This window comes from Phascolarctos cinereus, unplaced genomic scaffold (assembly GCF_003287225.1).
Source record: "Phascolarctos cinereus isolate Bilbo 61053 unplaced genomic scaffold, phaCin_HiC Scaffold_4;HRSCAF=312, whole genome shotgun sequence".
In the NCBI taxonomy this organism is placed as follows: domain Eukaryota; kingdom Metazoa; phylum Chordata; class Mammalia; order Diprotodontia; family Phascolarctidae; genus Phascolarctos; species Phascolarctos cinereus.
In genome coordinates, this window is record NW_027555847.1 from 4907561 (window position 1) to 4934711 (window position 27151).

At 49.6% G+C, this 27151-nt stretch overlaps 1 protein-coding gene across 9 annotated transcripts in view; it reads right to left on the reverse strand.

Annotated features, from left to right (window-relative positions):
- ELMO1 (engulfment and cell motility 1) overlaps positions 1-27151 on the reverse strand; it is a 411711-nt gene that overhangs the window by 33627 nt on the left and 350933 nt on the right. For all 9 annotated transcript variants that reach the window (XM_078152030.1, XM_020964349.2, XM_078152032.1 and 6 more), the window contains one exon: positions 7375-7538. In XM_078152030.1, coding sequence (XP_078008156.1) covers positions 7375-7538 — 164 coding nt within the window. The remainder of the gene's footprint in view (positions 1-7374; positions 7539-27151) is intronic.

The following is a 27151-nucleotide window of genomic DNA, read 5'->3' on the forward strand; positions in this document are numbered from 1 at the left end:
GACTGAGGTCGCATTTGAACTCGGGTCTTCCTGACTCCAGAGCTCTATGCACTGTGGCGCCACCTAGTGGTGCTTGTGAACACTAATCCCATTCAGAGACAACGTTATTTCTTCTTTAGTAATAAAACCTTGTTCTATGCCTCAGTTTGACCATCTTTAAAATGGGACTATCGGTGCCTCTGGAGAGCCCAGACCACAGCACTTTGAGGAAATGAAGAAGTGAATTCTGCTTGCCAACACATTCTGAGTTAATAGAATGTAATGTTTTGGCACTTCAATGGTTCCATTATCTCATTGTGCACCAGTGCAGATAGCAGCCCATCTGTTTTTTCCTAAATCCTCCGGAAGCTCTAACCAGCAAGAGGCTCAGCTCTGGGCCTTTCAGTCACTCTTGGCTCCCATGCCGTCTGGCTGATGGCCCCTAACTCTTGTTCACGACAGGACTATCTGTTACCAGAAAAAAATTTGTTAAAATGAAAAAATGCAACTCCCTTTCCCCCAAATAGAAAGCAGATTTCACTTTACCACATGAATGTGCTATGATCATACTGCCTAAGATGTTTAGAGTTCTATGGTGTAGAGTCACCTGAATCAGCACTTTAGAAATAGTGAGTAATTCATACAGTGCCATTCAATAGGGCCACACTTTCGGTGTGGGACAGCCTTTAGCTACTTGAGAGGAGGAGTCGTTTCCTTCTTTGCATTTGCCTCCCTAAAGCCTGGCACAGTGCCTGGCACATAGTAGATGCTTCATGAATGCCTGTCAATTGATTTAAATTCAGACTTGAAGAGTTTCTTTGAACAGTAAAAAAATAAAAATGAGAAATAAAATCTCCTGTCCCCTCCTTCTCTGAGCCTGTGTGTCCCTGAGGACCTCTAATTAAGGCACACTGTTTTCATTCTGCTGCAGAACATGCTGTTTGTATAGCCTGACCCCCTACTCAGGTCTGAACGTGATCCTTCACTTGCCTAAGCTCTCGATGGCCACAGCAGGTCCCATGAGGCTGAGGGACTGGCGGGTTCCACTGGGCCTGGCCATTGGTGGTGTGACTGTCCCTGGGGGTCAACCTCCTCAAGCATGGACAGGCTCAGCCCTAGACTGGCTGTAGGCGCAGCGACTCCTGAGGATCCCCCAGAGGTGAAGTCACCCTCAGACCAACTCCAACGCCATGAATACCAGGGCCCCCAGGAATCCAGGCTGACCCTGAATGCCTCCCTGCAGTGTAGGTGGCATCTGATCACCATTTCCTCACTATCAAAGGTGACCCACTGGCACTTGAACTAGATCTTCCATGTGCCTGATTGTTGGCAAGTTATCTCCTCTGTTGGAACGTGAGCTGCTCAAGGCTAGGAGATGTGTTAGCTTTTTTCTATCCCCAACACTTGGCATAGTGCCTAGAACATTTTTGTTGTTGTTCTTTTTCAGTTGTATCTGACTCTTTCTGGCCCCATTTGGGGTTTTCTTGGCGAGATACTGGAGTGGTTGGCCATTTCCTTCTCCAGCTCATTTTACAGATGAGGAAACTGAGGCAAACAGGATGAAGTGACTTGCCCATGGTCACACAGCTAGGAAGTGTCTGGGGCCAGATTTGAACTCACAAACATGCGTCTTCCTGCCTCCAGGCCCTGCACACCACCTGTGTGCTACCTGGCTGCTCCTGGAACACAGTATGTGCTCAATAAATCCTTGTTGACTGACAGTAGTCAACAGCTAACCTTGTGCTACTTGACTGTGATCAGTGAGCTCCTGGGGCACATTCGACCCTGGGCTGACATTTATGTACAAAAGCACTGCGCTCATTGGAGAATGTGTTCTGGGAGTGCCTGGCCACTAGCTCCTGTTGTCTGGTATGCTGATGCCTGTCCATCTTTGGAGTGGGATGTGGAGATGCAGCTGCCATCCCTGGCTTGCTCCTTTGATGATGTGAAGGCCCCTCGGGGCTCCATCTCAGGCTCCCTGATCACCATCATGGAAGTGATTTATTATCGGCTCTTCTGTTGGGAAAATGGACTCAGCAAATTGGCTTCCTCTGCCAGCCTTGGCTCTGGTTGAGGAGGGGTTAGGGAGTGACGCACAGCCTCACACCCAGCAGGAAATCACTGCAATGGTGAGGAAAGCAGGACCTGAGTGTGGGAGAAACATCGTCATTCCAAGAGTTGGGGAATTTCCCATCTTCATCGATGGTGCAGAACTCTAGCTTTTACTGATGATCTTCTCTACTTCAAAACTTATCAGTATTTAGGACAATGCTTGGCACACATTAAGTGCTTAATAGATGCTCTCCTCCTTCTCTTTCTATCTCAGCATCTATCTATTGGTCTATCTATCCTGGATGAAACAGATTAATTTAGGGGCAGAAGCTAATGAGATACCATAAGCCAGGAAACCCACTTCCTAGGAGACATAGTTTTTAATTAATTTTTTTGATATTAGCACTTGACAGAGGTATTCACAGCAGGATGGGCTAGCCATGTTTGAATGCCAAATGCACGTTTGCCTAAAAGACTACTTTAGGGAGAATTCATATAAGGCAGGCACTCACATGGAGGTCAGAAGTGATACAAAGACCCTCTCGACGTCTCTCTGAAGATCTTTGAATGGATTGTGAGACATGGGAGGTGTGGCATAGAACTGCCCAGCATGGTGTGCTCACACCAAAGAAGGCACAATGCTCCATGAGCAAAGCAGAATTGGAGTAGCTCAAAAGAAGCATGAGATGCATAAGCTTAGAGACATCTCTACTCCAAATATTCATAAGGACTGTTTGTGCCCAAGCTGTGGTAAAGCCTTCTGAGCTTGTACTGGTCTGATCAGCCACAGTTGGACACAATGTAGCTTGATATCAACACAGTGATGTCATTTCAGCCCTGACCTTGACACAGTGATGTCCTTTTGGTCCTCTTCGAGAACAAAGCACAACAGCCATATCATGCTGACCCATCTGGCATTAACTTCCAGGTCTTCAGACTTCACACACTCCCTCTTTTCTCTTCCACTAGATGCCATCACTAAGTTCTCTTTTACATCCAGGTTGTCCACTAAGATTTGTCTTCTTGGAAGGAAGACTGTCCACTGAACAGTCTGCTCTAAGGACTGTTACCTTTTAATTCCTATAACTCAAAAGGACTCCAGAAGACAATTTGGCAGAAACGGATATGGAAGAGATGTCCATTCTAAAATAAAAAGGTACAAAGCTCAAAAGTGTATGGACCACAGGACCAGATCAGGCACAAGTTTTGGGCTGGGCTATACCTAAGCCATGTTCCAAGAAAAACCCTACTGGGGTCTAGATGAAGCCAAAGTCATGGGTTTGGAATGACCATGTGGGTGACTTGGCTTTGCTCTGCTGCCTAGCTGTAGACTGTACCCTTCACTGAAGCATGGTAAACAAAGGCTACTGCCCATGTGGAAGCCAGGGCCAAAGGAGGCTATGATAAGAAAGGCCCTATCCTCCCCCATGGAGAAACAATCCTATGCCTATGCCCTATTGGTGTTGGGTCATCAAAGGATGTCATTGTCTGTATATCAGGGGGAGCTGGGGTTGGTCCAGAAGGAAGAGCTGGCCTGGTCTGGGGTTTCTTCCATTCACTTGTTAACCTGACTGCTAGAGATCTGAACCACCTCCCACTTGGCCACGCCACGGGGCTTGTCTGCCATCAAGACAAGACAATAATGGTTTCCAAATGCTGTTTTCATTAGCCCAGCTTCTTCTGCCCATTAACATCGGAACTAAGTGTTGGATGTCTTTCCCTTACTCATTAAAACTCCCGAAGTGGAAAGTAATTAATGGCACTGTTCTGAGGAAAATAATCAAAGACCAAGAAATAAAGCGAAAGCTCTATCTCCCCAGACCTGCTGGAAACTTCCTCCTAAACAGTATCTGCTCATTCTTTGATCATTCAACCAAAAGGGCCAATTTCTCTACAATGGACAGCTCCCAGCACTTGGCACAGTGCCGAGCACATAGTAGGTGCTTAATAAATGTTTATTGACTGAATGCTTGACTTAGAGGAGACGTAAGTGTTGGTCAGAGGTTTTGCAGGACAGGACAGTACGCATTCTTGGTGCAGAACCTGGGCGGTCCTTGCTACTTTGTTAACAAGAAGGGGATTTTGTCCCCTGAATGTTCTAAAACTCAAATACATCTCTGCCCATTTTTTCTTTCATTCTTTTTTTTTGGGGGGGGAGGGAGAGTGCGTGTGGTATTCAGCTCCATCACAGGGATGGCCTGGGGTAATGGAGGGAGCGCTGAGCTAGGAGTCAGGAAGATGTGGGCTCAGATCCCCCTCAGACATTTGCCAGCCAGGCTTCCTTGGGGATCCTTTAGCTTCTAATGCCTCAGGCACCTGCCCGGCATTTGGTGAGTAAGCCACATGAGTCATCATATGCCCTCAGGGAGGGCACTATCTCACCAGAAGAAATTTCCCATGATGGGAGTTCTTCACTGACAAAATCATAGGCTGTTCACACAAGCATCTCCATCACACTGTGAGGTGGTTTCTGTGAGTAGGAGGACAGTGCCCAGCCCCCAGCAGGTCCTGGATAAATATTGAGTGAGTGAGTGAGTGAATGAATGAATGAGGCGCACTTTTAACTGTCAAAGGTGAAGCCACATTTTCTCTTGTCCTGTGTTTTTCTTGTTTTTTTCCTTTGTAATAAACCCACACTTTGGGGCTTCTCTGCTGCACGGATTTTCACCGAAGCCACAGAAGCACCAGCTAGTGTCTGAACTGGAAAGAGGGTTGGGAAACCAGGAGGGTGACAGCCTTCTTCTGACACTTAGGAGGTGCTGAGCGAGAGGAACAGCACAGATGCACGGGTCACTGCATGGCCTGGAACAAAGTCCTGGCTGCAGAGTCACTGAAAATCACTTGGGTCAGCCTCAAACACGATCCTTTAATCTTGCCTTCTGGTTTTAAGTACTAGCTAAAGAATCATGATAACCACCACCACCACAACAGCATTTAAATAGTGCCTGCTGTGTGCCAGTCACTGTGTTAAACGCCTTACAAATATTATCTCTTGTGGTTCTTACAACAACCTTGGGAGGCAGGTGCTACAATCACCCCATTTTACAGTTGAGGAAACTGAGGCATACCAAGGTAAAGTGACTTGCCCAGGGCCACTCATCCGAAGTGGTATTGGAACTTGAGTCTTCCTGACTCTGGGCCCAGCCTTCCAGCTACTGTATTAGGGAGGATGATAAAATCACCTTGAATGTATAGAGCAGATCACACATAGCCTGTCAAGAAGGTCACTGACTCAGGTTCAAATACCGGCTTGGCCACTTACTTCCTGTGGGACTGTTGCCAAATTGCCTCATGGCTCTGGGCCTCAGTTTCCTCATCTGTGAGATGAAGGGGTTGGTCAAGATGATTCCCCAAGGCCCTGTGAGCTCTAAACCATGGCTCTTATGATTATCTCGTGCAAGGATATGGGATGGAGTTCCTCTTATGTCTGACACCCAGGCACCAGCCAGTACAATACACTATTTGGGTCTAATGCTGTCTGCATCATTCCCTCTCTGTGTCACCTTGGGTAAGTCACTTAATGCTGGGGCCTCCAGACCTGGCCTCCTGCTGAGCTCCCCACCAGTCCAGCTCTGGGCTCCCGGGCTCCACCCTTCGGGATCTTCTGTCTGGTCTTGGAAAAGGTTTCCTGAAGAAACCCAGGGAGAACTTTGTGCCACCATCTGGGAGGTTTCCTGGTGCATGTGCCAAACACAGGTGGGAGGCAGCCCTTTCCCTTTCCCTCAGCCCTGCTCTGCCCCAGTCCTGCACAGAGCTGGAAGGCTCGTGGTCCTGGGGCTGCACGTAGAGGAGAGGAGATGCCCAGAATGGCACAAACATGGGGTTAGAGAGGCCTAGAGGCTGCCCCCAGAGAGTAAGTGTGGGGGTCTCTGAGTGCTCGGCCTCTCCAAGGGTAGGGATAAAGCTCCCAGCCACATCAGTCAGGCCTCCCAGGATCTTGAGGGAATCACTCAATCCAAATCCTTCCCATTCTTTTACATGCAAACTGAAGCCTCATAAAATGAACCGAGCCCCCGAGGAAGCCGCCAGGCAGGTGGGTTTAAAGCCCACCAGGACCCCGCTCACTACTGGGTGTTCAGGGCTTCTGAACAAAGCAATGGTGCAGCTGTTCCAGCTGGCTTCCAGAAGGCAGCCGTCTGGAAAGGACTGGGCTGTCCCTGGATGTGGGAACATCTGCCTCAGAGAAGAGGCTTCTCTACCAGCCAGCGAAAGGCAGGTGGGAGTCTGGTGGAGAGAAGGCAGAGTCCCCTGCCCCTGACCCTGCTCCTCCTGGACAGAGCTACCCAACACAACTCCTCACGCTGTCGGGGGCTTCTCTGAGCCCATCAGTGAGGGGGCATCTTAGGCTGCAAAGGGCGCCAAACAGAACAGAATTTCACAGAGGAAAAACAAGACATGGGAAGAATCTGGGAAGGGTCAAGCCTTTTTTTTTTTTTAAAGCCAAACACTCTGGAGAGGGATTGGCAAAAGGCACGAGAACACTAAACACTGGGTGACCACAGGGGTGGGTGTGCCCTCCTGGGGGAAATGCGCCCTCTCAACTGCAGGGCCCTGGGCGGGCAGGTGGGGGCGCTCAGGCAGCGGAGAGGGCGATGTTTTGAGTCAATCAGCAAGCATTCCCGAGAGGCCCAGAGACTCTGCCTGGCCAGCGACACCGAGTACAAAGGGAGGCTTCCCTGACCTCAGTGAGCTTCTATTCTACAGGGTGTGTTTGGGGGGCGGCGAGCACAAGCTGTCCGGGGATCCCAAGGCTTACAAAACACTTTGTCTACAACAAACCTGGGGTGGAGTGGAAGGATCCTCACTTCTATGTTAGGTACTGATGGGGAAACTGAGGCATGAGCAAGTGAAGGGGCTGGCCCAGGGTCAGCCAGCTGGGATTCAGGCCCAGGCCTCCTGACTTCAAGTCCATGCCCTTATCCCAAGCCAGGCTGGCCCCTGTAGAGTCATATAAATATATACACCCCGCACACACATGTCCATGCACTCACACACACATACACTCAGAGTCATACAGAGATGCACATATGTGCACAGGCATATATTTACACACAGAGTCATATATAGGTACACACACGAACACACAGTCACACACACATGCACATGCATGCATACACATAGTCATGCACAGATGCACACACATGTGCCCACAGGCACACACATACACACAGAGTCATACACAGATGCACACACATGTACATGCAGAGTCATACACAGACACAGACACCCCGTGCAGCTCTTGGATTCCGGCCCTTGGGGAGCCCCTTGGCCGCTGTGCTCTGGACCCTGGCAGCGGTGAAGGTGCCAGCCTTGGGGGAGAGGAAGGGAGCAGGAACAACTCACAAGATCGGCCGAGACTGGAAATCCTCCTGGTTCATCCTCTCCGATTGGCGGATTTTCAGGATTTCCGTGTAGCTTAGGTTCTGCAGTTTGCTCTTGAACTGGTCCAGGGAGCTAGGCTTGGTAGTGAGAGCCCTCATGATCTGCTCCTTCACGACTTGCATTACCTGCGGGTCGGAGGATGACAGTTATTTGCGGGCTAATTGGCAGGCGTGTCTGGGTCGGGGCAAGAGCCTTCTAGAGGCCGGGGCAGCGCAGCCTCCCCAGAGACTCCGGCTTCCATCATTGCCTCCGCTGTGCCGTGTGCCGGGTGAAGGGGGGGGGTGTCTCCCCTCAGGCCCCTCTAGGCCTCTCCCTCCTAGAACAAGGCACATAAAAGAAGCCAGGACAGCTGGGAAGCTGAGGATCATTCTTTCACAATCAACTGGGCATCTGTGGGGTCCTGATTGGGAAAAAGCCCCGAAATACAGCAAGAAGGGAAAAGGTCAAAAACTTAAACCTTGTAAAAGGTGGAAGCCAGACATGGTGACCTGTTAGCAATCATAACTTAGATATTGGCTCATAACTTAGTCGCTGAGTCCTGCTTAAGGCACTACAACCTCTGAAAGCCATAGCAAGAATCTCGTGACCCACGTGTGACTGGGACACGATCGATACACAAGCTGATGTTTGGGCACGACGTTGGCTTAATGGCCAAGCTCATTACTAAGCAGAAAACCCAAAGTACCCGCCGGTCACGGGCATGCACCCCCTAGCTCCTCCTGGCTTTGTCTGTTTTCTATGATTGCCCGGGGATTTGGGGGGTTCTTTGCGGGGATCCACTGACCTGGCTTGTCCCGCATGATTCCTTTGGGGGTCTGTTTCTTATGTTAGGTATCCTAATTACTGTTGATTATTAACACTGATAAACTACTATCATCAGTATGGAGCTCCTTGGTGTCTTCCTTTGGTATCCAAAGAACACCCCCCGGTTATGGGGGAGGTGTGGGGCTCCCCAGCCAGGCGAATTCCAGCCCTTACAGCACCTCCGGGCACGGGACTCATCCGCTCATGGAGGTTTGTCCACAGACACACGTATGCCCATGTGCATACATACACGTCCATGGATAATGGGCACACATGTACATACACATCCAAGGTGGCTGATGGGCATAGAACCTCATCATTTCAGAGAGTGATGGGCCTTCCTGGACATGGCGTCCAACCCCGACAAGAATGAGGACCTAAGCTACACTAGTCAAAGGGGCTGGATTTGGAGCCAGATTCAACCTGAGTTCGAATCTGGATTCCACCTCCACGAGTCACTTCATCTTGTGGGCCTCAGTTTCTCCAGCTGTAAAATTGGGAAGTAGGACTAGATCTTTCTTCACTTGAAGGAATCGCTTAATCCAAATCCTTCCCATTTTTTCGCTTGCAAACTGAGGCCTCATAAAATGAATCAAGCTCCTGGGGAAGCCATGAGGCAGGTAAGTTTGAAGCTACCCAAGGACCCTGCTCACTACTGGGTGTTCAGGGCGTCTGGACCTAGAGATCAAAGCAATGGTGCAGCTGTTCCATTTGGAGCCCAGAAGGCAGCTGTCTGGAAAGGACTGGGCTGTCTCTGAATGTGGGAACATCTGCCTGGTGGCTGAGCATCCCTCCCGTGCCTAGGGCTTGATTTTTCCCAACCTTTATTGAACATTCTAAATGTGGACAGTTGAGGTTAAACTGGGAGAAGTGGAGGGAAGGTAGAGAAAGGAGCCCGCTTCTGTGCCGTCGGGGTGCTGTTGTTTGGTTGGTCTGGGGCTGCCACTTTCCCCGACCAGCCTGGGGAGAAAAGGGGCCGCCTTCACCTCTCCAATGATATCAGAGCTCTGCAGAAGCCAATGGGGAAGGCTCTGCTCATCACAGCTGACCTTCACCCAGCACTCCTGCTCACTGCCTGCACTGAGCCTCACAACAGCCTTTGAAAGAGGCTCAATCAACCAATCCACAAACATTTATTAAACACCTACTACGTGCCAGGCACTGTGCTGAGAGGACCAAGCACCTATTATGTGCCAGGCACTGTGCTGAGAGGACCAAGCACGTACTATGTGCCGGGCACTGTGCTGAGAGGACCAAACACCTACTATGTGCCAGGCACCGGGACCACAAAGAAGGAAGCCATCCCTGCTTCCAAAGAGCTCACACCCAGTTCAACCTCCTTGGGCCTTAGTTTCCCTACTCATAAAATGCTGTCACAATCTCTAAGAAACGGCTCTTCTCACTGATGTGCTATAACCACTAAGGTTCTATCCTAGCTCAAAAGCTCCTTATCTTATTCTCACCCCCAAGACCAAGCGCATTGCCTTGATCATGGAAGCTGCTAACAAAGGTTTGTTGGGATGAAGTTCTGAAGATGAGGAAACTGAGGCTGAGGCAGCTAAGGAACTTGCTCAAGGTGGAAGCAGCTAGTAAAAGGGGGAACAGAGTTCAGCTGGGCTCCCCTGACTCCAAAGCCAGAGTTTTCTCTATGATCTGGGGCACCCTGGCCAAACCAGCCCGGCTTTGGTGTGAGTCACAGGCCAGAACAGCTGGCTGGCAGGTGAGAAGCCAGTGGACAGCACTGGCCCAAGGCTCCTTGCTCCCATCTTCCCTGGTGGTAGTGGGGTGTGGCCCCAACCCCATGCCTCTAGGGATGGCTGCTAGAGTATGTTTGCATTTCTCTGGAAACTTAGGGGGCTCGGGCTCAGCCTTGCTTAGGAGTCAGGAGACAGGCCAAATGTCAAACGGCGCAGAGCATCCTTGCATCCTCCTCACTCTCAGGCAGGTCACAACTGAACCACATCTGATGGGACACCTGTCTCTGGCCTCCAGTAAGTCACTATTTCACATGTGTCACGGTTACTAGTAGCAGTCCCAAAGGGGAGGGGCACTCAGTCCAGATCCTGAGGGGGTGGGCTCAGAGCCACATCTTGGACCTATCAGGGACCTTGGGGAGGGTCCTTCATGGGGGAGGGAACACACTGGCACCTTTGTGCCCATCCACCGTCATTTCAACAAGTGTTCTCATTAAGGATGGGAAAGCTCTGTGGATGCAATTGAAATCATGAAAGTCATGGACACCAGTCTTAATTCTGACCTTTTGGTGCAATGTTTAGAGACTTTCGCCGACTGTCTGCAGATCAGCCAGGGCTGCTGCTCCAAGGCAATGTGGGCTAAGTGGGTCTCTGTTGGTGTTAAGAGGTAAGGAAGGAAAACCCTCTATCTGGACATGCCCTCTGCCCCGCCCACCACAACCCTGCACACTTACACCCTCAGAATTCATCTAGTGTGTGAAGGCCTTGGCGCCTTTTTTCAATAATGCTTTGTAATGCAGAGGATCACCCATGGAATTATAGCTAATATAATATTAACAAAAAAACCCACAGACCCAGGCAAGGAGCCCCTGATTTAGGACCAGCGAATCCATGAACCAATGCCCAGCACTGGGCTAGGCTGGACAGGTGGCATGGTCCCTGCCTGTGAGAGGCTCACAGTCTGCTTGGTGCATTATTTTTGGTTTCTTGGAAGAATGACTTAAAGTTGCCAAGGGGGCAGGTGGAGATCCCAGGACAAAAGGCGCCATCTTGGCCCCAAGTCTCGGTGTGGGTGCTCACTCCTAGCTCTATGACCAACAGCTGACATTCATCCAGTTCTTGGGGCCCATCTGACCTTCACCACAGAGCTGACAGAGGTGCTACTGTCCCCATCTTATAGATGAGGACACTGGACCACAGGGAGGAAAGGGGATTTGCTGACAGCCAGACAGCTGGTGAGTGCCAGGAGGAAGGTTCAAGCCACTCCAAGGTTGGTGGACTTTCCTCTATGCCCCAAGCTTGACCACTGCCCAGTCATGGGATTTCTATTCAACTCACTTCTCCGTCCTTCATGTTTTATTTTTTCCCAACAAAGCACACCTCCAGGGATGCTGCTAGCTCTCCAGCCTTCATCCTCTGAGTAGCTATAAATTGATGGTACCAAGAAACTTTGGAATTCTCATATGGAGATGGTACTTGGGTAATACTTCATTTATTGGACATTGTGGAGGAAAGGTTTTCCATATGATTGAAGTTAACCCCTTTAAGCAACAAAACATTTTAGAGTAAATCTTCTCCAGTGTCTCACTTTAATGTGAAGGTGGTCCTTCAAAGGAGGAGAGAGAGAGGGAGAGGGGAGAGAGAGAGAGGGAGACAGTGGGAGAGTGAGGGGGAGAGGCAGAGAAGAAGAGAGCAAAAGGAAGAGGGGGAAGGAGAAGAGAGAATTGGGGGGAGAGGGAGAAGGAGAAGGAAAAGGAGAGAGAGAAAGAGAGAGAGAAGAGAGAGTGACAGAGACACACACAGAGAGATAGAAAAGTGAGAGAAATATGGAGAGAGAAGAGAAAGAGAGAGAGGAAAGAGAGAGGGACAGAGAGACAGAGAGAGAAGAGAGACCAAGAAGACAGAGAGAGGAGACAGAGAGAGACAAAAACAGAGAGACAGAGAGAGAGTACACATTCCTGTCTTGTGGGCTCAGCTTGTAAAAAGCATGGAGGTGGGTGAGAAAGGGTCATGGAAGGGAACAGTAAGTAGACCAGTCTGGCTGGAATGGGAAGTGTAATGACCCCGTCTCTGACCTTGTGGGTCCTGGCCTCTCTGACGCGGAATATGACACAGCAGAGAAACCCCGAGAAGATAAAACATTCGGGGTGGAGGTAGGGGTGGGGTGTATGCCTCAACAGGCTCCAGTACTGCAGAGGGGTCAAGAATGATTATGGTTGGGAAAAGCCACAAGGTTTCACAAGAGATTATTGATTGGAGATATTGATTGACTGGAGAGTGCAGTTGAGTGATAAGGTTGGAAGCCAGACTACATGGTTTGAGAAAGGAAAGGGAAGTGAGAAAGAGGAAGCAGTGAGCAGAGACAGCTTTTCCTGGGAGTCTGGCCAAGAAAAAGAGGGGACTAGCCTCTAGCAGGCTAGTCAAATGAAGGTTACTTCATGCTTAGGGAGACCTCAGTATAGCAGCAGGGAAGGAGCCAGTAGACAGAGAGATGGTGAGCGTTACAGAGAAGGAATGATGGTGGACACAGGCTCCCAACAGAAAGGAGGGCATGGGACAGGCAGAGGTGCTGGCCTGGCCAGAGGAGGGCCACTCCCTCTGAGGGGTGAAAGCAGAGGAAGAGAGGATGGGCAGGGCCAGGCTGAGGGATGAATCAGAGGAGGACTGGGGAGAAGAAAGGGCTTCAGGAATTCTAATTGAGGGCCCTCAGAGTGGGCTAACTTGGAACGATGTTACAACTGTTCTGAACAAAGAAGCTTTTCCCCAGATCAGTGGACGTTCCTCCAGCTGTCCCAGACCTCTAACCGGAGAGATTTCAAGAACACTGGGAGACCAAGTACCCCTAGGTCTCCCTCAGTCCCCTCGGAATCATGCAGGTGGCCCCCGGGGTCTGTGTTCATGGAAATGAAAAGGAATCGCTTCTCTCACAATCCTTGTCCAGTTGGAGCTCACAGGACAGACTTGGCATTTTTTTGGGGAGAATCACTTTGAATACTACTATGTGAATTCCACTTAGGGCAGCCTTTGATACTTCACAGGGCATGATGGGAACACTGGACCCCACAGGCTTTGCCAGGGAATCCATCCTCTGAAGTTTCCACTCAGCTAGAACCCCTGGAATAAACCTGTGGGGATCTGTGTGTGCCTGTCATCCACCAAAGACCGCAGCTCACCTTGGCCTGATGGTGAATGACAAACTTTTAGCCTTCACAACTGAAAACTGCATGCCAAGGCCCAGAGGGGCTGAGATCCACCTGGGAGGGTCGGACACCCACAGCAGCGCCATTCCAGACCACAAGGCCTCGAAGAGCGGAAGCTCTGTCGGTATGACCAATGAGAGACAACCTGGGCCCCATCATTAGGCAGACACATGCTCCGTCCCGCCTCAGACCACACTCACATCTTAGGAAACTGAGGGATTGGGATCTGACATCAGACTTCTCGTCTGTTCATCCCAGGCTGGCATCTGAAGCTCCGGACCTGAGTAACTGATCTGGGCAGGGCTGACACACTCCGATGTCTCAGGTGTGCCGACAGCAGCCTTCTCATGAACACCTGCCGTTGGAGCATTTTCTAGGGGAATCTATGGGCAAATTAGGCAGCAAATGGCCAAGGCTGCTTCCCACACATGGGACCTGGCTTGTGAGACTCTGTGTTGGGGCTCACGAGGGACATCGCTAGCCACAGGATGAGAAACACAGCATGTTTCTAGAGCACTGAGAGGTTCAGGAAGCTCTTTATAAACACAGTTACCTCATCTGAGCCTCACAACACTCTCTGAGGGAGGCACTACGATTACACCCCACTATATAGATGGATAAACTGAGGATAAACCTCCGAGGGAGGCGTTGTGATCATACCCCATTTTATAGATGGATAAACTGAGGGTCCCAGAGGGCAGGAGATTTCCAAGGCTGACTGGTCCAATCTGCACCAGAAGAGAATCCCCCAGAAGTAATCCTTCTGGTCATATGATCTTTAATGAGCAGGAACCCCATCTCACCCACCCCGCACCATGCACCTCCAAAGCTGCCCGGTCTATATTTAGACAGCTCTAACCACTGAGTCTCACCTGGCTTCTTCTGGGACTTCTCTCTGTTGCTCCCAGTTCTCCCCTCTGGGTCACTGCCCCTCATGCCCAAACACCAGCCACCTCTGCTCCCATCCACCCACCCCTAATCTTCTCTTCACCAAGCTAAACACTCCCTGGTCTTTGCCTCATCACAGGGTCATCTGTACAGAGCTAAGAGGAAGTGAGACAGCCGTGTGTAGTTGGTGCTGGGCCCAGAGTCAGGAGGACCTGAGTTCAGATCTGGCCTCATACACTTAATGGTTGTGTGGTCCTGGCCAAGTCACAGTGCCTCTGTCAGCCTCTGTTTCTGCAGCTATAAAATGGGGATGATAATAGCACCGACCTTGAAGGGTTATTGTGAAAATGCAAACCTTATAGCAAACCTTCATGTGCTATACAGACTTGGGCCATGATCACGGCCAACGCTACACGTTGAGTCCAGACACTCCGGCCATTCAGACTCTATCTCACTGGACTCGGCCCCATCCCACAGGTTTCTCTGTTTCCCACAAGACTTTTTTGAATGCTTTGCTGCAATGATGACATTGCAGTGACTTCTGGGGATGACGTAGACAGATGCATGGCCATTGCTATGGTCAGAGAGGGCATCCTTTAACAAAGTCACACGGTGAGTAAATGAGGGAGCTGGCTCGGGGGCAGGGGAGGGGGCCGACACACCAGCAGAGCTAGCAGGAGGGAACAGGGTGGCCTGGAGCTGGAGTGCCCATCCTCATAAGCCTTCTGTCCCCTTTGGTTCTGCCCAGCTTTTCATCGGCTGCTCTCTTTTCACAGGGGCCCATAGCTAGGGGGTCCATTTCTACCTGGTCAGGGCCCATGATTAGTGACCCAGCTTTTGGGAGGGCAGCAAACAGCTTCTACAATTGCCTCTGGTTCCTTGGATGACAGTCAGAGGTCAACACTGTCCAACACCCTCTAGAAAAGCAGAAGTTGCCACCATGGCAAGAAGTTAGGATGAGTCCCTATACCCCCCCCCCCCAGGCACGCTCAGCAGATGCTGATGTTGAAGGCCAGGAAGCAGGGAGGGAGCCTTTTTCCTAGCTTGGAATGGCAACTTATTGAAAAAAATAATAATTAAGAAAAACAGAGGGAGACTTTATTAAGATGATAATCATTGGGGTCCATATTACTGCTGACAAAACCCAGTTTATGCAGCAGGCAAATGTGATTCCCTCAAACCTTAGTGAGCCTGGAAACAAGCAAATCAGGTTGGCTGGGGTGGCCAGGCTGGCCCAGGAATGAGCTCTCTGGAAATGACATCTCGGGGTGTGTCCTCACCAAGTGATGGAGAATCGATCGAGCCATCGGGGATGGTGGGAGCAGCTGTCTGAACACCCATAATGATACCTTTAAATTAAGGGGGATGTCACTTCTACACTAGGGAAAAAGAAGAAGACGAGGTAATGGGAAGCATATCTCAAAGTCAGTCGATGCTGGGCTGGTTCCTGGGCAATGAGGGTGCGGACAGCCTCCTTTCCTCCTGCTTTCGCACTTGCCTGGAACGAATTGAGTTCTGGTGACAAAAACGGCGAGCCAGAGGCACTGTCTCCCTCCTGGATCTTGCCGTGAGATAAGCGAGACTAGGGGAGGCCGCGAGGGGCATCAGTGAAGAGACAACCTTTCCCTTTCTAATTAAAAAGGAGCCAAATTAACACAATCATCTCAATACACTCGCCGGGAGTAAATTGAAGACGACGGACGGTCGGCTGAACGTTAAGTTATTTTCACCAATGTCTGACAGAGCCCGCCTCCGGCAAAGTCAGGCTGGATGAAGCCACATTAGTGGGTGGCATTTTACCCGTAGCTTCAGATAAACAAAATGTCTCTTTAAGTCAGCCAGGACATGCGGCTGTGGGGAGCGGAGGGGAGGGAGAGCCAGGCAATCTTGTTTTCCTGCAGAGGTTTTCAGCAAGAAGGACCGGGGAATTTTTGGTACAAAGTTGCAAATAGATGACTCATCTTCATACCCATGATGGCCAGACTTTTCTGTAGTAATAAGGAGAGCTGTTTCTATGCCTCTTTGGGGTTTGCAGAGCCTTCTGTGAGATCAGCAGCATGCCCGTGATTAGCTCCACTGTACTGCTGAGGAAACTGAGGCTCTGACAGATAAAAGAATTTGCCCAGGATCATTCAGCCAGCCTGTGTCTCCTGATCCCAAATAAGAGCTCCATTCATTAGGCCACATTAGCTTTTTCATCTCACTAGCATCCTTTTCTTGTCTTTGGCCATAACCCTTTGAATAGAGAGGGTGGGAGACGTGATCTCAGATGCAAGGTTGGTGCCTTAAAGGCTACATACCTTCCTAGGGCCATAGGGGAAGGACTTCAGTGTCTATCTGAGCTCCAGGACTGTGTGAATCTACTCCAGTCACTAACTCAGCGGGGTTAGTGCTTTTAGGATGGGGAGAGATGTCACAAATAGCAAGCTCTTGCCTCTCCGTGGCTTCCTTCTAAAAGAAGGCTATTTCACTTCTAGAATGACCAGCTCTGGAAGGCGTTTCCTGAGTCACACATTTTCTTTAGTGACATAAACAAAGATGCACCCATACATTGTTGGTGGAGCTGCAAAATGGTCCTACCATTTTAGAGGTTGACTGGCAATTATGGGACAGAAGTCACCAAATCATTCCTACCCCTCCAGCTAGAAATCCCACTGTTGGGCCCCAAAGAGGCCAAAACAGAGACAAACTTCCTGTTGGCAATTGTTGTGGTCACAAAAAACTGAAAACAAAGCAAAGACAAGAAACACAGGGAGACTTGCATGAGCTGAGGCAGTGTGATTGACGTAAGCCAAACCGTAACAATGAAACTGAAAAAAGAGACCAGAACCAAGCTGAATGCCCTGAAAGTCACTGGAATGATCAATCTTGGTCCCAGAAAGAGATACGGAGATACATCTTCCTCCTTTCCTTGGAGAAGTGGGGGACCCTGGGTATAGAGTGGTGCACACACTGTTCAACATAATTACTGCATTGTTTGATTTTATCTAGCTGTTGTTGTTACAACAAAATGTTTGCTAGGTTGGGGGCAGGGGTGGGAGGTCTGGAAACGGCTATGAGATAAAAATAAAATGAACCAATAAAATTATAATTAAAAATAAAAGATAAAGTAGTGCTATTAACTCCCATTGATATGAGGGAGGCAGCCTGGGCTAGTGGATAGCAAGCAGGTCTCCATATTGGGAAGACCTGAGTTCAAGTCCTCCTCCTCACATACACTTGTCTGTACAACTGGACGTTCTGCTTCCTTTCTCACTTCTTTTGGCAGCTCCCCAGCACAGCGGCAGACTGGTCAGAGCACTGGACTTGGAGTCAAGACGATCTGCGTTCAAATCCTGTCCCAGATACTTAGTAGCTGTGTGACTCTGGGTAAGTCACAAACTCTCACAGCCTCAGTTTCCTCAACTGTAAAGTGAGGCTAATAATAGCACTAACCTCAGAGAACTGCTGTGAGGATCCAATGAGACACTGCATGTCAAACCTGAAAGGTGTAGCTGTTATTATTATTAGGAATTGCAAAGAAGGTGCTTGCCTGCATTGGGGGAGAGATTTTCTATACCAGGGACTTCACCCTACCAAAAGAATCACAGATCCATTTCCTCTTCTTATCCCATATTAACAGAGCGAAAACGACAAAAACGTGCAGCCAGATGCAGAGGCTCCTGCTCTGTTCTCTGGCAAGGGGGGAGGTGGGGGAAGGATGGTTGGACGACACCCACACAGTGCCAACCATAGGGCATCAGAGATCAGCGGCGGATTTGGGGATCCCTTCCCTCCTTGCCTCATGCATTCATTGGTGACAGGTTTAAAGGCAGAGAAATGGCAAACATCTGGGCAGAAGAAGAGAACGAAAGGTCATGAATAACGAGCCTCAGGAACATGAAGAATTGGCTTTGTTAAAGAAAGAGCTCTGGGAACTTCTGGCCACGTCGGGATGAAGGATGAAATGGGGAGCTGTGAGCGCAGGCGCAGAGGCTCGTCTCCTCCGGCACATGTGGGGAGCGCAGAGCTGCTCAGCGCCCACCAATGAGATGGAACACAAGGAAACCTGTGGCCAGCAGACTCAATAAACCTTCCTTAAGCAGATCGCTCGGGCAAGAGCGCAGGGGAAATGGGGCGGAGGAGCTCGTAAAGCTGCCTGGCTGTCTGGAGAGGCGGGGGGACTGGCCCTAAATCTGAATTACTGTTGGAGCCAGCTCCCCGAAGAGGACAGTAAAGCTTGCAGGAGGCAGCTGACGCAGCTCTGTGGCTTGGACAGAGCTGAGCTGGGCTCGGGATGCTCACACGCTGGCCAGGGCACCCAGCACAACCTCCGCTAGCTCAGAATGGTTCATAAAGAACTAGACAATTTTGCCCTCGTCAGCCCTCCCCAGGGCGCTTTCCTTCTCCCTCTGTCCTCCAAATGCCCTTTAAAGATTGGCTGACTAATAGCCATTCATTTGGGGGGGGTCATGGCATCTCTATTGTAGGGACAAACTAGTTCAGCACTGGCCGTGACATTGGCTGCCATGGGCAGCCATCAACGTACTTATAATGGAAGGGAACTTCCAGTGGTCCCTATAGGGAGGCATGGTCAGTGAGGTCTGTGTTAAGCCAAGGGCAACGTGGGCACCCTGCATGTTCTATGCCTAATAACCCATGAGGCCTCATAATCGTTTCTGGGAAAGGCACTTAGCCAAGAAATATGTCTCAACAGTTTCTTTTCTTTCTACATGAGTCAGAAGAACAATGGGGTATTTTAAAATGACGGATGCATGGATGGCATCACAAGGCTTCATTATTGTTGGGAAAAGTTAAAAAAAACACATATCCGTATTGGTATTAATATTAATTCCAAATCTATTGCTGCAGAACAGCTCATGGACTAAACGCAGAAAAACCTCCCAGTTACTCTGATGCCCCATCATTACGGTTTGAGAGGCGTGCAAGTTATCATGCCTAGTGGAGAGGTGGAAAGTCACAAGGCCCAGACGGGCACAGAGAAGCTTATACTGGGGGAGGTGGCCAGGAGGTGTCAGGACTTTGGACCACAGCCAATCTTGGAAACCATCTGCCATGGCAAGGAGGGACTGTCCCCTAGGTCAGGGGCAGAAGGGTTCATTGAGCTGAAATCAGGAAACTCTTAGAGCAGTGGCTGACATGAGAAGCTTGTACTCCTAACTTAGGGTTACAGTTGGGAGAAGCATCAGAAGACTTATATGAACTGATGCAAAATCATGTGAGCAGAAACAGGAAAATTCATTCTCTGTCTCTGCCTTTGGCAATAACTTAACCATATATATATAATAATTATATATAACCATATATAATACATATATAACTATATATGATACGCATACACATACACACATATCAACAATGTAAATGGAAAGGGGAAAAAATATAATAAACACCAAGTAATTAACAAGACCAAAATAGGTCCTAAAGTAGAAGAGACAATTCCCCTCCTTCTTTGTGGGGGTGGGGTGGGGGCGCTGTGGATGTGGAGCATGAATGCTCAGGTTTGGCTTCTATATTAACTACTTTTGTTAAATTTTCTCTCCTCTTTCTTTTTTGCTTTTTTTCTTACAAGGAGGGACCTCTGGGGGTGGAGAGGAGGGGACATATTTGGAAATAAAGATGATGGAAAAAACAAAAAAACCCAGTAATTTGTCTTGAAAAGAGAAATATATTTGTATGCATAAGAAACAGAAATGAATTTTGAAGCGAATAATCACTTTGTTCTCTCTGTCAGCTGGCAGCCAGGTAGCACAGTGGATAGAATACTAGTCCTGGAATCAGGAAGACTCATCTTCCTGAGTTCAAATCCAGCCTCAGACACTTACTAGCTGTGTGACCTTGGGCAAATCACTTAACCCTGCTTGCCTCAGTTTCCTCATCTGTAAGATGAGCTGCAGAAGGAAATAGCAAACCACTCAGTATCTGCCAAGAAAACCCCAAATGGGGTCACAAAGAGTCAGACATGACTGAAAATGACTGAACAGCAATAGGGATTTAAAATGACTCCCTGTCCCACCATAGGCCTTCCCTAGCTGGCACTTCCATATTTTCCTTCTGGCTAATTGGGCTAATTGGAGGCCCTGCAGATGTCTTTTCTTTCTCATTGCACTGGTAACAAACTAAAATGACCTCAGTGGTTGGGGGCGGGGGAGTGGCCTGAGCCTCCCTCCCCCATCTGGGAGATAGACCTGAGTGATGGGGATCTCTTATAGCTTTGCTGGGAAATGGAGGCTTCTTTAAGAATCTGTAACAACGCTGATAGACGAGCAGATCTGACCCACTAGAGAGCCATTTTCTAACCCAATGGCCCTTGCTGCCGTTTTCCGAAAGCACTCGCTATCTGATGGGTGGAGCTTGGGGACCTCAGGAGGACATTCAGGATCTTCTGTTAATTTGGAAAGCTTGCACGTCTGGGCTGCAGTCACCACTGCCAAGAACAGTCAGGAAAGCGCACGCGGGGAGTCTGGCAGCTGCGCTCTGCCCGTGGTGCCAAGACAGCCGAAGAGGCTTCCAGGAAGAAAGCCGCGGACTTCCTCAGGCAAACGGGAGCATGGCTGCCATCTTGGGCTGCCCTGAGGGGCCAGAGGATCAGGACTAGGGGAGTGGGAGGCCCCTGAGCAGCTCTGGGGCCACGTTCTGGGAAGGATGTGGAAAAGCTGGAGCGTGGCCAGAGGAGGGGAGCCCCAAGAGTGACGGGCCTCAAGTCCATGGCCTATGAGGATCGGTCAAAGGAAATGGGCCTGGAAGAGAGAAGGCTCCGGAGGGACCCTGTACTGGCTTTGGCCTCTGTGGCCCCAGAGGGCAGGACCGGGTGGGGGGTGGGGGAATTGGAGGGAGGCAGAGGTTGGCTTAAGGTCAAGAATAATTTCCTGGCAGGAAAAAGTTTTCCCAAGTGGAAAGGTCTGCTCTGGGGGGAAGTGGGTTCCCCAACCATAGTCATCCTTAGTAAGTGGGGGATCTCTCAGGGGCATTGTTCCCTGGTTCAGGTAAGAGTCAATGGCCCACGAGGCCCCTTCCAGCCTTTCCAAGCTGAGAGACTTGGCCTAAATAGTACCTAGGGGTCCACCCAGCTCTCGTGTTCTCCACTGCATGACCACACGTTAGTGGTTTCATAAGCCAAGCAGGAAACCCAATCAGTTAATTTGAAAAGCCATCATTGGCTACCATTGACAGTGTGGTCCATGGGGGCCGGGAGCAGAGGCCAACCAATACTACTTTCTACTGGTGATAAAAGAATAGCCATGAAACATTTTACTCCCAGCTCTTTTCTTCACTAGCTGTGTGACCTTGATCAAATGACATTATCTCTCTGGGCCTAATTCTCTCCATCCATCAAATGTTTTAAATTACATTTTTCTTTATCTTAACAAGATTTTTTTCTCTCTCTCCCACTGGCCCCCTCAGTCCCTGTTCAAAAAGAAAAAAAAGCCAGAAAACCCATGTACCAGATCTGGACAGTCAAGTGAACCAAATTCGTGCCTTAGCCATGTCCAAAAATGGGCGTCTCCCACCGGGTGTCTGTCTGTCACCTCTCTGTCAGGGGGTAGGCAGTCTTCTTCCTCACCAGGCCTTTGAAACCAAGCCTGGGCATCACATTCAGAAGAGTTACTAAGTCTTTCCAAGCTGAGAGACTTGGCCTAAATAGTACCTAGGGGTCCACCCAGCTCTCGTGTTCTCCACTGCATGACCACACATTAGTGGTTTCATAAGCCAAGCAGGAAACCCAATCAGTTAATTTGAAAAGCCATCGTTGGCTACCACTGACAGTGTGGTCCATGAGGGCCGGGAGGGGAGGCCAACCAGTGGGACTTTCTACTGGTGATAAAAGAACACCCATGAACCATTTTTAGAACACTGAGCAAAGCAGTCCACTGGCCTGCCGAGTAGCTCTCATTCTGTTCACTGAAATGTCCTTCCTCTGTCTTACACTGCAAAGAGCAATCTGCTGGGAAGCACTTAGATTTGGTGTGTTGTGGTAGATGAAAGGTAACAAAAAAGGTACCTAAATTGGTGTGGGCCTTCCCTAAATGCTCTCTTGTTGACTTTTCTGGTTCTGCAAAAAGTCCAGGAGAAGGGTTCCTAAATGGGGGTCCATGTATTTGACTTTTAGAAATATTTTGATAACAGTATTTCAGTGCAATTGGTTTCCTTAATCAGTCGATCAGTAAACATTTATTAAGCACCTACTAAATACCAGGCATCATGCTAAGTAAGGGGACACAAAAAAAGCAAAAGACAGAAAATCATTAAAAGAGGGAAGGCGCTGGAATTAAGAGGGGTTGAGGAGCTTCCAGGAAGTCAGAGATGAAGAGGGAGAGAGGGTCAGCCAGAGAAAAAGTCTGGAGCTAAGAGACCCCAGGTCATGTTCATGGGATGGCCAGAAGGTCAGAGTCACTGGGTCACTAGGTCAAGGCATACATGGGGGGGTGCAGTGAGGGTGAGGAGACTGGAAAGGTAGGGGGTTATTTTAAGCATTTACAAGCATTATGATGAGAAGGGACCCATAGGTTTTGCTAGTGTGCCTAAAAGGTCCAGGATGCCGAAAGGGGAAGAGTCCCTCATGTAGGAAAAGGTTGGGAGTTTTAAAAATGAAGTGCTCCACTTGGGGCAGGACCCAGAGACAAGGGGGCCCTGAAGTGGTCAGTGATGGAGGAGGAGCTACTCTGAGCCCCCCAGGGATGAGGCTTCTTCCAGAAAGACAGTGCTGAGGAAAGCTCCTGACCACATAAAGAGCCTCCCAATACCCAGAAAGATGAACTCCTAATTTTTTTTGGAGGGAAGGGCAGCCCTGGAAGTGACTGCAACTGAGTTCCCTCAGTCTCCTCATCTGCAAATGAGGGGATTTGACCAGATGGTCTCCAAGTCTCTTCCAGCTCTCAGTCTATGATCTCACGCTCCCCTACCTCCATGGTGTTTCCCTGGCCAAATTCACATACCCTGAAGCCAAGCGCTGCTTCGTTGGCCACTTGGCAGCTCCAGGTCCTAGGACAGAGCCTGGAACGTGATGGGGCTTAACCAATGGCTGCCTATTGGCTGGTTGAGAGAGCCTCGGTCCCTACGCACAAGGACAGGTGGAACACTGCTGGTCATTTGGAAGGTCTGCATTGCCAGGAGCTCAGGAGACAAGCAGGGAGGGCCACGTGCATCTGCAGAACTCAGTAGCCTGTTCATGTTCCTCCTGTCTGGGGCCCAGCATGAAGAGCTTCGATTTTGTTCTGACAACTTAGGAAATCAGTCGGGAGTAAGAGAAATGAAGCTGGCCAGGCTCTCTGAAATGCCTTCCTCGACAAGCCTCCTCAACTGGAAAGGGGAAAGACTAATGGGGTGGCCTGGCCAGAAAGCAAGATGAGGGATTGTGCCTCTGCTCAAACACTGCTGGTGATGCGGAGATCACTACCTGGCATTTAGGCTGCTGTTGGGGTTGGGCATTTGGACACTTACAGATAGTGCTGCTTGTGAAAATGTTCTTCCTTAGACTGAGCATCTAGGGTTGGGAGTGTGGTTGGTGATACTCCCACAAGCCCCAGCTTGATCTTCTGGACCGGCACCAGATACCTCCCTTTCACCTATTTGAGGTCATCGATTTAAAGCTGGAAGGGTTTCAGGGACCTCTAGTCCAATCCTTCATTTTACAGATGAGGAAACTGAGGCCACAGAACATAAGTGACCTGCAAAAGGCCACGTAAGCAAGAAGCCCAGTCAGATTGGAAGGCGGGTCCTTTTGCCTAATACCTGAGCTCTACCTGCCGATTTTCCACACCTCCACCTCCTCCCTGCACTAACTAGTCTCCATTTCACTAAGAATTCCTCATATGCCACTGATTAGATCCTCCATTGCTCTCCCCCTTTCTCTGGGGCTGCTCCGCTTTCTCAGTTTCTTCCCCTCACCCCCGTCCCTCCTGGGCCACAGCCACATTCTGGCCCCTGATCCTGCTTGTAAATTCGGCTCCTGACATCTGTCATATCATTGAGCCCTCTCAAAAGCCCCCACCCTCTGGACTCTTCTCTAAATCACTGATGAACATGGTGGCTGGGGCCAAGGACAAAGACAATCCTGGACACATCCATCTCAGATAATCCCAAGCACTGATCCTAGCATGTGAGAGCTGGCTGTAACCTTAGAGGTTGTACAATCTAATGTGCCCATTCTACAGATGAGGCTAGGGGAAGATACTGGTCCAATTTCACACAGTAAGTGGCAGAGAAGGGACCTGGACCTGAGCTGCTCATCTAGTCTTGGGATCTTTCACTGTGCCATGCCTTTCATTTCTAATGTCTTGGTTGCCCACAGCACACACTGCCAACTCAGGTTGAGCTCATAGTCCACTAAAACCTTCAGATTCTTTTCAGAACAAATGTTATCTACCCATGCTACCCCCATCTTCTATTGGTGGTCCTGGTGTTTGGGACCTCAGTGCAAGACTTGGCATGTATGTCTACTGAATTTCATCTAATTAGATTCAGTCCCACGTTCAATCTATCCAGGAACTTGTTTGGATCCTGATTCTGTCATTTATTAGATTAGCTCTCTTTCCCAGCTGTGAATCATCCAAACATTTGTTATCTGTACCAGGGCCACCCAGAGATCCCTGGGGCACTCCAATGGAGACCTTCTGTGAGGCTGACGCTGACCTACACACAGCTACTCTGAGCCCAACCATCTACCTAGCCTTGAATCCATCTGATAAGGATGAGGGCCTTAATCAAAAGCCTTGCCAATATGTAAGTAAACTATCTCCACAGCCTTTACTAATTTAGGAATCCTGTCGGGGGCGGGGGGGGGGGGAGAGAGAGAGAGAGAGAGAGAGAGAGAGAGAGAGAGAGAGAGAGAGAGAGAGAGAGAGAGAGAGAGATGAGTTTGGCATGACCTGTGCTTGATGAAACCAAATTGGCTTTTTGAAACTATCACTTCCCTTCCAAATATTTGCCACCGGTCTCTTGAATCTCCCTCTCCAGCCATTTCCCAGGAATCCTAGATGAGGTCACCCCTCAGAGTCTAAAGACTCTTCTCTTCCCTTGTTGGAAAGGGGACCAGAGTCCCCCTTTTTCTCATGTGCTCTTTCAAACATCATTTATGGTTCAGCATCCTGGCCAGGGCTGCTGTCCACCTGAGTCAGGAGGCTTGAGTCATCAAGGGAAGCCAGGGACTCTCTGATTAGCACTCCCTCCTCTCTTTGGAGATCCAGGGGTCACCTCCAGGCCATCCTAATTAATTGCAGGCATTGAAAATGCAGAATTATTGGGGAGAACTTTACATAGACGTGTGTTTGTGTGGCAGGTAAGGTTCCAGGGCACGGCTGACATGTGCACATACTGTCCTGTCACTCTGGGAGGAAGTGATTCTCTGTCGGAGGGGAAGAAAAGCTGTTCACCCCAAGGAAGAGATAGAGACTCATGAGTCAGGGGGCCTCTGTTCTCTCCCAGGACAGCTTCTCATTCTCTCTCTGACCTTAGGGAAGCCACAAAGCCTCTTGGCAGCTCAGTTTCCTTATCTAGAATAGGAGGGTCTAGACAAGACAATCTCTCCTTCCAGCTCTGGCATCCTGGGACTTGAAAGTGGCTCCTCCTGAGGTTCTTCTCAGTGAATCTCAACACTGAATTGAGACAACTCCAATTGGTCACCCCATGGCAGAGCAATGGCTGATGCTCCAGTGACAGGCAGGAGCCCGGGGTCTCCATTGGAGTGCCCCGGGGTCCTCTTGCGGCTCCTTAGAATCTCAAAGGGAGCAAAGCCAGGCTGTGATGTGACAGACATGTGGTGAGGGGGTCCTAAAGCTCCAGGGTATCTGACAAAGTCCCCCCCATGTCTTCAGGGGGAGTCACAGCTTGTCGGGGCAGCTCAACCCAAACCTGAGGGCTTTTTCCTTTGGGCAGGACTAGTGACGGCTTTTACCAATGACTGTGACCAAGCGCAGTCGGCATCTTTATCAAGTCTGTTGACGACACAAAATTGGGAGAGAGAATGAAGATGGTGGTTCAGAAGACCAGGATCTCCAGAGATGTTGGCAGCCTGGACTGGGGAGGGGATGTGCCACCAAGAACTCATGTTCCTGTAGCATCTTGAGGGTTACAACACCTAGGAGATTTTTTGGAAGGGTCCTAACTGATGATTACATTGATGTTGGAAACTCCCAAGACAGATGAGAGCTTTCTCAGTCACTCATTAGTTACCTGGGGTCTGGGGGCTGCATGCCAGGGTCACACAGCCAGCAAGTATCATAGGTAGAAATTGAAGGTGATGCCGTAGTGTACAGAGTGCGGGGCCTGGAGTCAGGAAGACTCGTCTTCCTGAGTTCAAATCTGGCCTCAGATACTTACTAGCTGGGTGACCCTGGGTAAGTCACTTCACCCTGTTTGCCTCAGTTTCCTCATTTGTAAAATGAGTTGGAGATGGGAATGGCAAACCACTCCAGTATCTCTGCCAAGAAAACCCCAGGTGGGGTCACAAAGAAATGACTGAACAACAATCAACTTCCTCACTGTCAGGCTGGCTCTCTGTCCACTAGGCAACACTGTCTCTCTAATAGAGTTTTAATAGGAATAAATATAAAATATTATGCTCAGGTTCAAAAAATTATCTTTACAAGGTCAAGATGGGGAAAATATAGGTAGACAGCAATCCACAACAAAAAAAATCTAGATGTTTTAGTGGCCCACAAGCTCCATATGAGTCAAAAGTGGGAGATGGTGCTGGAGGAGGGTGGTGGGATCACAGGTGGCATTTGGAGGGAGATGTCTTCCAGGATGAGGGTGATGCAAGCCTCCCTGCTCCCTACCTGACTCACACAACATCTGGAATATTGAACTCAAGACACGGACCGTATTATGGAGGATTTCCAGGAACACTTTCAGTGGAGAGGAGGGGATGGGCAGAGACTTGGAGGATCAGACAAAGGATGAGGGGAGAATCAGCCTGGAGTAGAGAGGAGATTGGAGAGAGGTCTTCAGATATCTGGAGAGCTACAGAAGAAGGATCAACTTTCTCTGCTTGGCCACCAAGGGCAGAACTAAAAGCAGAGGGTGGAAACTGCAGAGAGGCAAAGTCATACTCAATAGAAGAAGAACTTCCTAAGAATCTGGGCTCTCCCCAAATGATCTGAGCTGCCTCATAAGGTAATGAGCTCCCCATCCCCAGAGGTATTCCTACCATAG